Source organism: Psammomys obesus, unplaced genomic scaffold, assembly GCF_907164565.1.
Source record: "Psammomys obesus unplaced genomic scaffold, mPsaObe1.curated_primary_1811, whole genome shotgun sequence".
In the NCBI taxonomy this organism is placed as follows: domain Eukaryota; kingdom Metazoa; phylum Chordata; class Mammalia; order Rodentia; family Muridae; genus Psammomys; species Psammomys obesus.
In genome coordinates this window covers 15,939,811-15,952,659 of record NW_026596125.1, presented here as the reverse complement: position 1 = coordinate 15,952,659, position 12,849 = coordinate 15,939,811, and the positions used below count along the sequence as shown (strand labels likewise).

At 48.7% G+C, this 12,849-nt stretch overlaps 1 protein-coding gene across 1 annotated transcript in view; it reads left to right on the top strand.

Moving 5' to 3' along the window:
- The window catches only part of Nrap (nebulin related anchoring protein), a 67,207-nt gene that overhangs the window by 35,530 nt on the left and 18,828 nt on the right, over positions 1-12,849 (top strand). Inside the window, exons 22-29 of the mRNA XM_055591757.1 lie at positions 1,687-1,998; positions 3,242-3,346; positions 6,290-6,400; positions 7,858-7,962; positions 8,659-8,766; positions 9,291-9,404; positions 10,962-11,159; positions 12,460-12,564. Coding sequence (XP_055447732.1) covers positions 1,687-1,998; positions 3,242-3,346; positions 6,290-6,400; positions 7,858-7,962; positions 8,659-8,766; positions 9,291-9,404; positions 10,962-11,159; positions 12,460-12,564 — 1,158 coding nt within the window. The remainder of the gene's footprint in view (positions 1-1,686; positions 1,999-3,241; positions 3,347-6,289; positions 6,401-7,857; positions 7,963-8,658; positions 8,767-9,290; positions 9,405-10,961; positions 11,160-12,459; positions 12,565-12,849) is intronic.

Sequence of the window (12,849 nt, the reverse complement as noted above, 5' to 3'; positions counted from 1 at the left end):
ACACACACACACACACACACACACACACACACACACACACACACACAGATATGGAGAGAGGAAGGGAGGGAGGGAGAGAGATCAGCTTATCTAGTGGCTTAGTGATACGGTTGATTTAAATTCTGCCATGTAACATATTTTAACTCCATCAGTGGGTGTGTGAGTGTCCTCAGCTTATCCCACATCTGGTCCATAGCAGATGGAGAAGGGTGTCAGTGCTGTTGCCAGGAGATGAAAGTTGAGTCTCCCACAGTGCAGTAATGATAGTCTTGGAAATCATGGCCCCTGTCTGGATTCTGTTGAGCTCTTCCAGCTGTGTGCACACCTGTTCTTTCCTCTGGCTCTCCCTGCACTTTGTCTCCAGGCAGCACAGCCTCCTCCACTCCCTCCCCTAACACTGGAACCCCTTTCTCTGCTCCCTCCCCAACTCAAGAACCCCTTTCTCTGTTCTCTCCCCCAGTGCTGGAACCCCTTTCTCTGCTCCTTCCCCCATCTCTGGAACCCCCTTTTCTGCTCCCTCCCCAACTCTAGAACACCTTTCTCAACCACAGCTGCACTGGGGGCTCCGTGCCTGTTAGTCTTGTGACTGCTTTTTAGTTATAATCTTCTCACTATTATTTATAAAGGCTTTTGTGAAGACAACAGGTCCCTTTGTCTAGGAGATGGCTCCACTGCTTTTCCAAAGGCCTGGAGTTCGGTTTCCAGCACCCATATCAGGTGGCACACAAGTGCCTGTGATGCCAGCCCCAGGGGCTCTGAGGTCCTCTTCTTCTTCCCCTTGGCACCTTCATACATGTGTGAATATGTGTACACACAAACACAAGCACACACACAACCTAAAGAAAGGATATAAAAATGGACTGAGTGCAGGTAATTACAAGAATTCTGAAAGAGAATACAAAGCTAACTATTTCTAGTTTTAATTCTGCCATTGATTCTTGTTTATTTGTTTCAGTGGTGGATAAGTGAATAAAATATATTTGATACTGAATATAAAATTTAATGTGAAGCTTCATAATTTCTATTCCGAATGCCTGTTCTAACTGTTCATTGAATTGTATATTTGTATCTGGATATTTTGATATTTGATTGTTTATTACTTATTTTCAAGTGTTTGTAATTAAGTTTAGAAAAATAAAAAGTAAACCAAAGCAACACACACACATTGCACACACACACACACATGCACACACACACACACACACACACACACACACACACACACACACATCAAAGTGATTTTAAAACAAGGCTGGAGCACTTGCAGGATTCAATTCCCAGCACCCACATGGCTGCTCCCAACCATCTGTAATTCTCGTTCCTGGGGACCTGCTGCCCTCTTGTGGACTCCAAAAACACTGCATGCATGTGATACATAAGTGCCCACGCAGGCAAAACAAACAGGTAAAATAAGATCAAGTACAAAAGATTAAAGATAAATCAATGGGAGGGCGTCTCGGGGTGGGAGAAGAGATGCCGCCTCCCAGAAATGTGCTGCAGGTGTGTTACAGCGTTAGCATGCAGTGGTGCCATTCCATTTGCCAGTTTGGTGGAGGAGATGCCTGAGTTGCCCACTATATGGCCTGTTGGAGAGATAGCCATCTGCCAGCCTCATGCCCACAGTTTGAAGCCTCCTGGCTCCTGTAGGACACTGACCGGTGTCTCTGCTCCATGCTTTATGCTCAGGTGAAATACAAGGAAGATTACGAACGGTCCAGGGGGAAACTCGTGGGAGCACAGAGCGCCCAGGGGGATTCACAGATAAGCCACTCGCTGCAGATGTCAAAGCTACAGAGTGAGCTGCAGTACAAGAAGGGCTTTGAAGACTCCAAGTCTCGCTGCCACGTCCCGCTGGACATGCTCCACCTCGCCCATGCTCGCCAGGCACAGCGCTTAGCCACAGATGTAGGCTATAGGACGCCATCACACTGCTTCACGGCCCTGCCCACGGACATGAAGGTGGAGTGGGCCAAGAAGGTCTATGGCCTGCAGAGTGAGGTAAGCTCAGAGCCTCTGTGAGCGCAAACACGTGTGTGAGTGTGTGAGTGTGTGAGTGTGTGAGTGTGTGTGTGTGTGTGTGTGTGTGTGTGTGTGTGCCTGTGTCAGTTCTGTTTGCTTGTTTTTGAAATCTTTGTTTCATCAGACCCTTTGGGGCAACAACTCGGGCTCTTGGGGTGCGCATTTCTGAATCGCTCAGTGAAAACACGCGTACTTTCTCCTGGCTAACACTGCTCATCCCATGCTGGCGTGAAGTCATGTGCCCACAGCCGGCTTGACAGAGCTACTCTCCGCAGTTCTGACTGACATGTTTTAGGCTTTTTTCCGCTGCTGTCGTTGAATGCATTGGTGTCCTATGATCAACCAGGAGAGGGTCACGGACGCCTCGTTACAGCTTCAGTGGGCCCATTTTCTGAATGGCCAGTTTGTTGATCAGCAGCCCTCTGCTTCCTTCCTGTAGCTATCAGTTGGTTCTGCTCTCTTTCTGTAAATGATTCATTCTTGGAAAAGAATATGTGTGAATGGGTCAGCTATCGCCAGGCTGTTACACACAGGTGTTTATATTTGTGTGTATGTGTGTGTGAGAGAGAAACAGAGCCAAAGAGACAGAGACAGACAGACACATATACATAGACACACACCGAGAGAGAGAGAAAGCATTCCTTTATTCCTTCCTGGCAGGGCTTTTTCAGGATACATAGATGATAGACTAGCTTTAAAGAAAATTGTCCATCTAAATACTTTTCATTGAAACTATTCATTCAGTAGCTAGTGAGGAAATGAGAACTCTCCTCCCGTGGCCCGCAGAGATGGAGGAAAGAGTTGGCCCGTGAAAGTCCCTCCAGGAGCTCCTACTCGGGCTGTGTCGTGAGCCACCATTGCTGTCTCTACCACATGTCATTTTTAGCAAGAATCCTGGTACAGCCGACAGGGAGGCCACTCTTTGTCCAGAGGGAAGGCGTGAGTGCCCACTGAGGGCCCCGCTGACTCAGTACCTTCTATGTACCCCAAGTAGCATTGCACAGAGCCTAAAGCCACCATCTACAAGTAAACCTCTGATTACAGGGGAGATTGTTTTATATATTCAGGGGCCTTACCCATGATGCCGCAGAAACAGGTAAGATGAAATGGCGTTTCATTTGGCTCAGCTGGCGCCGAGGGCGCTTTGGGAACTGTTATCAGCCCTTCGACGGCTGTGCTGTGACAGAGGCCTGCCCCCCTCCCCCTGTGTCCTCTTTGTCAGAACCAATACAGGGCGGACATGAAGTGGATGAAAGGCGCAGGCTGGGTTGCCACCGGGTCATTAAATGTGGAACAGGCGAAGAAGGCCGGAGAACTCATTAGTGAGGTGAGCTTCCCCAACAGTGCGCATGATGGGCTGGCCTGCGTCAGCTGTGCGGTGTTCCTGAATAAAATTAAAATAATTTCCACTCAAAAGGCAAAGCCACATGAAAGGCCTCCAACCCTGGATGGGGCTGGTAATTAGAGAGAAGCCACATACCAAACCCACACCAGTAGGGGCCCAAAGTGTCCCGGCAAAAACAAAGTGGGCGACAAGTGATATTATGTCTAATAATGACAACCAAACGAAGTGCAATTGCTTCCCACCCCTGACCTCTTTAATGAAGCGGCCCAGGAGAGATGATGAAAAGATATGTCTGCAGCACCCAGGAAGCCTTGATATGGCTTGTCGCCCAGCTCTTCCTTGTCGCCACAGGGGAAACAGTCTGTGAATATTCACAGTCTGTCCAGCACAGTGACATGACTGTTTCTTTCTTGGGGGTTGGGGGGACAGACAGGTCCCTTCTGCTGTATGTAAGTCTCACTTTTGCCAGAGTCCAGCCACCTTCACTGACGGAAGGCTGCTCTGCTTCTGAGAGAGCCATTCACCTCTGTCTGTGGGCAGTCCCACTGGGCAGCAGTTTTACAGACTGCATGTTCAGCCTCAGTGCTGCCGACATATTGCTGTTTCCTTCCGGCTGCTGCTGTACTTAGGACATGGTCAAGGGCATCTCTGGCCTCTAGATGTCAGAAGCACTCTGCCCAGGGGTGGCAACCGGAAAGGTTGCAGATGTTGGCGAGTGCCCTCTAGGGGACAGGGCTGCTGCTGCACACAGCACCTCTGAGTGCTGAGGCCTGAAGCTCCAGCTCCTTAGAGCCTGGCACCATCAAACTCTGCAAGCTCCCCCTCTGCCTGCCTGTCGGGAAGGCTGTGTGCAGAAGGCAAGTGAGCATTTCATTGCCTGTGGAGTAGACCGGTCTTGCTGGAACCTTGTGGACAGAGAGGAACCCTCAGGTTGCCTAGCCCTTGAAGACTTGAGTTTGGGCATGGGGCTCTTGAGATGTTGTTTAAAGAGAGCTTTTTATTGACTGTAGTCAGTGTTGAATGGCAGACATGTTGGTTTTGTAACTGCTCAGTATTATAGTCTCCTGTGGGGTTGCACCCTAGCCTCCTTAGGCATTAGAGGAAACTGCTACACTTGCCCTGTTCTCACTGACCGAATTTCCAGAGACTTACTCAACACTAAGACTCAGAGAACCCTGGGACCTCAGTGGTGTCAATGTCACCCTGAGCCATTGAATTTAATTAGGTAAAGGACCCCTCAGGATCATAAGCCTGCAAAACTGTGGGAAAAAACAATTATGCTCGAGGATTAATTACCCCAAACTTTTAGCATCAGGCCCTCTCGTAAAGGAAGAGCTTCACTCCCGACCCGCTCAAGTTCAATTTGGACTTCCCAGATAGCTTGTTTATGTGTCTACTCTGGCAGGAGGAATTTTGAGGGGAATCATTTGCCTTATAGTGATATAATTTTGTCGCATCGCTTTCTTCATTTTGCAGACTTCCTCAAGAAATTTGCTTATTTCTTTTAACATCTTTCCTTCAGACCAATTTTCAAACTTTACATTAGGCGAGATATATTTTAACAGTTTCTCCCAATTATCTGATGCTTCTAAGTTCCTGTCGAATTGGCCTGATTAACTTTCAAAGAAAATACCAGACACTGTGGAGAGTCACAAATGAATATGGACACACTCACACACATGTTCACACAAATACACATGTATGTATGAATTCACAGATACATGCAAGCACATGTATACATGCATTCCCATGCACACGCACACTTGTACAAATGCTTTCACATACATATACATGTACATGCATTCACACATGCACACATACATGTGCACATTCACCCATGTACACATTCGTCCACATATATGCATACATTCACACATGTACACATATACAGGTATGTAGTCATTCACACATATGTGAAATGAATTCATACACGCACACACATGTATACATGCTTTCACCCACATATACACACATATGTATACATGCATTCACACATAAACACACACACACACACACACACACACACACACACACACACTGCTGTGGTCTGGGGCAGGGGTCATTAAAATGATTCTGTTTAGCCCTAGGGAGTAAATACTTAAGACAGTCTAGTACAATATGCACAAATTCAAGCAGATGAATGAACAGGTGTTCAGAAAATAACACGATTTTAGGAGAAATATACTCCATTATACCATTAAAATTATAACATTTCAGGCTCTCAAAATGTGCTTTGATTAAAAGAAAGGGGAGGGAACTCACGGTGTCCAGAGTTCTTCAAAATGAGTTATTTAAACCTTTGCCAGATTTTACTTTTTTTTGGTTGCTTTTTGTTTTGTCTCACATGTAGTATATATTTCCTGTCTTTCAAATGCTGTAACAGCCCTTTCAGTGATGGTAATGGTATCCTTTTCCTTGTTGCACTATCTTCGAGAATTACCACATCTGCTAAATGAGCCATAGTCTGAAGTGAATCCACCCTGCATGGTAAGCACAGGCTCTGGCTGTGATAATGCCTGCCAAGTCCTTCGGGAGAAGCAGAACAGAACGCTTCAATCGATAAATGCAACTAGGAATTCACTTTCTTGCCAAACTAAGATATGTAAACAACTGCGACAGTATTTGAAGCCTGTAGAAAGAATGACTTTGCAAGTGTGTGCCCTACAGTATTTTACTGGTGTAACCTAATTTTCAGATGTTGTCTTTGCACTGGGTAGAAATACTTTAATGTTAATTGACATGAGGTTATTCTTAAATTGAAACAAATATTAACCTGAAGGAACCTGGGATATAAAGATGGAGGAAGCCGAATAATAATTATGTTCACAAATTCACTCTAATCTCAAGCAACCTGTGATTTTCTCTTTCAAATGGCATGAAAGAGCAGCACAAAATTCACAGCTTTGATCTTTTCCTGCTCAACAGAAGAAGTACCGTCAGCACCCAGATGCTTTGAAGTTTACCAGTATTAAAGACACTCCGGAGATGGTCCAGGCCAGGATCAGTTATACCCGAGCAGTGGATGGAAGTGATAATGTACATACATTATGACTCTAAGAGTGGCTCTCTTTCGCGCTGTGATTGAAGCAGAGGGGATCTTGGGCCTGCTCCTCTGTCGTGAGGATGAAGGGACCCTTGTCTTTTATGGAGCTCCCCGTGGTGGGGCCTTCCTCATTAGAATGCAAATGGGGCGTTCCTGTACTCAGTGTGCCAAGTGGGGCTCCGCACCCCACCGCCCCTGGATGCTCTCCTTCCTTGAATTTGCATAGCTTGCAGGTTTGTGGCCACAAGGCCCCTTCCCCCTTCTTTTGTTCAAAAACAAAAAAAGGTTGTTTTCAGAGCTAGAACTTGGAGTAAAATTCTGGCTAATTGGAACTCGGAAGCCGTGCTTGGGGCTCTTTGGGATCTGAGGGCAGGGACTGATACTGGGTTCTCATTTCCTAAGGCTTTTAAAGATGGGTTTGAGTCTGATCTGTGGATGTCAGCCTGACTTTTAAGCCATTTACCATATTCTGTATATTACAGGAAACCGAGATTTGACCTGATGCTCAGTTCACTAGAGACTAAATAGAACACTGAGGTCTTATAAAAACTCCTGTAAGCACAGGAATTAGCTGGTTGCTGCTACTGAGTGAAGTCCACAGACCCATGTGTAAGGCACACTTGCCTTTGAAATATTTTAAAATATTCAACTTCTGACATACAAAAATATTTACAAACCCTGGGATCCAGCTGTCAAAATTCTCTGTATGGCTTTATAAGAAATCCTGCTTGTATATTTTTCTACAGGCACCCCAAAGGGCCTGGGCACTCTTCAGGCTATGAGATAGCATGGTTCCCAGGCTTTTGGACTTAGGAACTGATTTCTTGCTTACCTGCTCATCAGATCAGATTGAATTTTGAGAAATAAAGTTGGACAAGAATTTCTTGAGGAAGAAAAACCTCGCTGTGTCCTTATCCTAACCAACTCTAGGGGGCAGTGCTGTGATGTAGAACCTTGAACATGGCCGCTAGACATTGGGATGGAAAACCATGATTCTGAAACTTTCTCAGGTGGCTGTGCCAACTCTGCATGTTATCAAGCAAGCCAGTGGGCTGCCAGAAGCTCACTGGGAGTCCTGGGCAGAGAAAACCTGGGCTTACTCAGAGGATATTTAGTAGGCCAGGAATTCTAGTGGTGGGGATGGGAAGAAGAGAGGTGGGCTTCTGAACCCTCCCGCACAGTGTCACTGCTGGTGTGCCCTCGGGGTCCCTAGGCCCTGCTGCACAGCCAGCACTGGTCTCGGCACGGCTTAGGAGAGTATCACTGGTGGTGGGGAGGCAGGGCTGAGAAGACAGTATGTGATATCACTGTGCCATCCTTGGGAGGTCCGTGATCAGCTCTCTGCAGTGACGTAGCAGCTACAGGCCCTCTGCTTCCTGGAGTGCAGCATAGCTGCTGGCTGCGTGGGGAAGAATCTGGGTTCAATGTGAAGAGCTCTCTCTCCCCACAGAGACTGTATAAGCAGCAAGCAGAGAAGATAAAGCACCAGTACACGCAGACAGTGGACTTGCCGGAAGTCCTGCTGGCCAAGCTAAACTCCATGAACATCAGCGAGGTGAAGCTGCCTGGGGGTTCTGGGTTCAGAGACAGGAGGGCAGGGGTGCGCCATATGCTTGCGTGGTGCCCTGTGCTGTCACCGTGTTGGGGTTTATGATTGTTGGGACTGAGGGGATCCACCCTTGAGTTTGCATTGGGCACTGTAAGCGATTTAGTGTCGTGGACAAATTACAAGCCCACTGGGGATAATGGGACAGGAAAAGGCTCTGCCTTAGTATCAAGGCCTTCGTATAAAGGAGCTGGAATCTAGAAGCATCTTAAGAAAGCTGGATGTAGTAGGTGGCTCTGCCAAGGACATACTTGGGGCCTTAAGTTCTCTCTGTGGTTTCTAAAGGAGCCCTTCTCCCACCATTCCTGGTCCTTGGTAGAGGCATTTGGCCCCTCTCTGTCTTGTATAATGAGCTATACACAGTCTTACATCTTATGGATCCTTCTGAGCTTGCTGCTCAGTTAGCTCTAGCCATGTCTGTCAGAGCCAAAGCCCTTGCTTTTAGCCGGTCCCCTCTATGGCTTCACTGGCCAACGCTGGGTGGGAGGTGAGCATTCCTTCTAGGATATAATCCATTCTAGGCCACAGTGATTTCTAATCCCACATGGGGCTGTGGGTGGGAGAGAGGCCCAATGTAGGCCAGATTCCTTTGGGGGAGAAGCAGAATTCAGGAGACCAATAGATCTGTGCCTTCCTCCCCGCCAGAGTCGCTATAAGGAGTCATGGAGCCGCCTTCGAGAGGGTGGATACAAGCTAAGGTTGGATGCCCTTCCGTTCCAGGCAGCAAAGACGTCCAATGAAATTATCAGTGACGTGAGCATCCAATCCTGTGGAAACATTCAACCCAAACCTTTTCAGTTCTTTTACCTCTAACTCTTGCCTTCTTTCGCCTGTGGATATAATATCCTCTCTTGTCCAAACTGACTGTGTCAGGGCAATCAGATAATGACCACTGAGAAAGAGTGCATCTCACACACAAAAAATTCCCTCGCCTGGGGCACAAAGCCAGATGCTGGACTGTAAACACAGAACCTGGGCAGATGAAATGCACCCTCCACCACGAGCTTTCATAAAGCCAGCCTGCTAACAATGCCTGCGCCTTCTCCCAGCCCGGGGCCGCCCAAGTGCTAACGCGGCTGCCATTTCAAACGGGAGCCCTTTAGTCATTGGGAGTCTTGCATATGAAAGAATAGACTTTTTGACGACTCCTGAGCCTTTTCTTTTAACTCACCCAGTTACTGTCAAAAGAACAAAACATTTTCGCCCAATACCCACCTCTTCCATTTTGTGTCCCTTGTCCCCGAGCTGTTACTCTCTCCCGCTCTCTCTCCCTTTAGTACAAATACAAAGAAGCATTTGAGAGAATGAAAGGGCAGATGCTTGGCTCCCGGAGCTTGGAAGATGACCTCAGCCTTGCACATTCAGTACACGCGACCTTGCTGCAGAGTGATGTAAGAGGGAGAAGATGCGGGGGGTTGTGGCCCCCTGACGATGCTCCTGGCACAGCCAGCCCAGGCTGCCCAGCCTCCTGGAAGTGGGTGCTGTGTAGAGTTAGAAAATCCCCTCAGGGGTAAATGAGCTTGCATTTGTGGCCCCCCAGCTCCCTTTGGGCTGGGCCTTCTTTGATTGGTGGTCTGTGGGCTGTTTGGCCTGCAGAGACACTTCTTTGAGGTCTATAGAGTGAATTACTACAAATGTTTAGAAATGGAAAAAGATTTGGATGACAGTTTTAGATTGCTTGTTAGACCTTAGACTGGATTCCTGGAGGCTATAGTCAGGTGAAGTTGCTCACTAATAGTTCTGTGTAGATGGGGTATGTACTTGCCCCACTACACACACAGACAGACACACACGTACAAACATGCACACACGCGCGCGTACACACACACACACACCACTTTATTCTTGTTTGTGCTCACGTAAATGTAGGCACCTGATTTGCTAGCACCCTCCGACAATTAAATTGATCCTGTGGACTCTGGAACACATGTATATATACAACCTCCTTGCACGTGTGTGGACTCTGGAAGATGTGTGTACATGCAACCTCCTTGAACATGTGTGAGGGCAAGTGTCAGGGTGAAAGGCGTGCTCAACATGTTACAGAAGTCTAACCTGTGTATTGTCTCCTTTAACTGTCAAACTGTCTCTCAAGGATCTCCACTTTGTATTCATTCTGGCTTATTGATGAGGAGGTCAAGACTGATTGGCTCAGTCCCCTGCTCAGAGTCAGCTACAAATCGGCAGTACATGCTCTCTCTCTCTCTCCCCCCTCCCTCCCTTCCTCCCTTCCTCCTTCTTTCCCTCTCTTTTCCCCTCCTTCCTCCCTCCCTCTCTCCCTCCTTCTCTTTCCCTCCCTCCCTCTTTCCCTCCCTTTCCCCCTCCCTCCCTTCCTCCCTCCCTCCCTTTCCTGCCCCACAGTTTTATATGTTCTCTGCCATTTTTCTCTGTTCCACTTTTCCTGTTTCTACCCCTGCTTTCTGTTTTGGGTTGCTGACCTCTGAGAGTGGAATTAGATGGGAGTTGACCTTGGCCTTGTTCTAAGGGTGAGGGCCTGATTAGTGATGTGTGAGTGAGAAATCTGAGCCAAGTGGTTGTATTGAAGTGTCTGAGGGCAACTGGCAAAAGGTAGTGACTACACATCCTGTTTCTGAGGAGGTTCTAGGCTTTATGCAGTTCCTGCTAGGCTGCTGGGGCTGGTGAGTCTGGAATTGGCGTGTCCCTCATTTTTCAGGCTGTATGTCAGGCCTGGGGGATAAATATCTATGTGTTTTCCCGGAGTAAGGGAGCCATGGCCTCTGTACTCAGGCCAGTGAGTACAGGGACCCAGGGCTGCCAAGTCAGGAGCCGGGCTCAGCGAGCTTCTTAGGCCAGTGTCCGCCAGGAGGAAGTATGGACCTGCATCTGTACCTGGGATTGACAGGCTCCTGCATCATAGTCGCTCTCCCGATGGTCCTCTGCAAACAGTAGCTTTGAAATAGTGGCTGTTGATCTGTTTGCCCCTCTAGGTGAATTATAAGAAAGGCTTTGAACACTCAAAGGCTCACTTCCATCTGCCGCTGGATATGGTAACCTTGGTGCATGCCAAGAAGGCCCAGACTCTGGCCAGCGACCAGGACTACAGACATCCGCTCCCCCAACACACATCCTTGGCAGAAGACCTGAGGCTGAGCTGTGCCAAGAAAGCTCACAAGTTACAGAGTGAGGTAAGGAGCCTGGGCCTGTCCTTTAGGGTCCTTCTGCTGGCAGCTGTGGTCCCAAGTCAGTGACTGTTAAGCTCTGTTAGCTCTGTGAAGCCTCTGGAAGCCAGAAATCCTAAACTCTTCTTTGGGAACCTAGCCCCATGCTGTCCTAACACACAATTATAGCGCTCCAGTGAGGACAGCCACTGTTCCTGGAGTGTTTCTACAGAATTCAAAGCACTGTAAATTGGAAATTGCCTCATTGGGTAGCAAACCTTCTGCTGGTTTATGGGGAGGTAGGGCAGGCAGTCCGGCCCATGAGATGCCTCCCAGGCTCATCTGGGTCCTTGTGAACCATCTTCATTCCTCTGGTGGCACATCCAGCTCCTGATGTCTGTTCTGCAAGGCAAGGAGGCCAGGGGAGTCAGGCAGTCTCATGTTCCTGAGGAAATGAGGCCTGTCCTTCCCAAGCATCGCTGGTCCGCACTTCCTCCCCAGCCTGCTAGGTCTGCCTGTCCCTGGTGTGTGCAGGCAGCCAGCCCTGTGGAGGAAGGGGACCTCTGGCCCAGCAGGCTGTGGGAGTCAGGCCGTCCGTGCAGGTCTGCATCTATCATCTCTTGGAACATCACGGCCGTGGACAGCAGTCACTGAGTGACAGGAACTGTCAGGAACCTGAGCACAGCTGTAGGGATGAGGGAACTGCCACATTCATCAGGCCATTTGCCGCTTAGGTGGAGCCCAGGTGCCTACCCTGCCTGGTGCTGTGGTGACAATCGGAAGGCCGCACACCCGGGGGTGCTTTGCTGGCTGAGGGGAGGGAATCTGGGGACCCTTTAAACTGTCACTCCAAAGCACTCAGGTAAACACGCGTTCTCTTACCCACACAGGTGCGGACCTGAGTGAGTCCCTGCCAAGTTCTTTCCGATTTATTCATCAGTTCTTTCTTAACACATGATTAATTAATACCAGCCGCTGCTGCTGGCTTTTGTTTGAAAGATCGGTTAAAGCATTTGTACATTTGCCCCAGGACACCTGACATTCTAGCCACAATCCTCTCCAGCATTTGTGTTTTGGTAGCCCACATTAAAACAAAACTCCATCCTGTCAGAGCTGCTCACAGAAAAGTGACAGCCCAATGATTTGCGTGTGACCCCGGTTTTCCCCTGACAAGCCGTTACTGACAACTGTGAGCACTGATGTTGAGTGGGACCCCACCTGTACCCGCCCAGGGCCGCAGCCTTGCGCACGTGTGCTGAGACCCGGCTTCTCCTGCTCCTTAGTTTGGAGTCTGGCTTCTCTGACGTTTGCACGCTCCTCCTCGTAGACGCTGTACCGTTCCGACTTGAACTTCATGCGCGGTGTCCCCTGTGTCGTTCCTGGAGCGTTGGAGATTGAAGGAAGAAAGAATGCATCCAAGCTCATCAGTGAGGTAGCACGGACTTGGAGGCAGACGGTGGATGGCAGAATGGGGTGTCCATGGCAGAATGGGGTGTCCACAGAGGAATGGGGTATCTATGGAGGAATGGGGTGTCCATGGCAGAATGGGGTGTCCATGGCAGAATGGGGTGTCCATGGCAGAATGGGGTGTCCACAGAGGAATGGGGTATGTATGGAGGAATGGGGTGTTCATGGCAGAATGGGGTATCCACAGAGGAATGGGGTATCCATGGCAGAATGGGGTGTCTGTGGCAGAATGGGGTGTCCACAGAGGAAT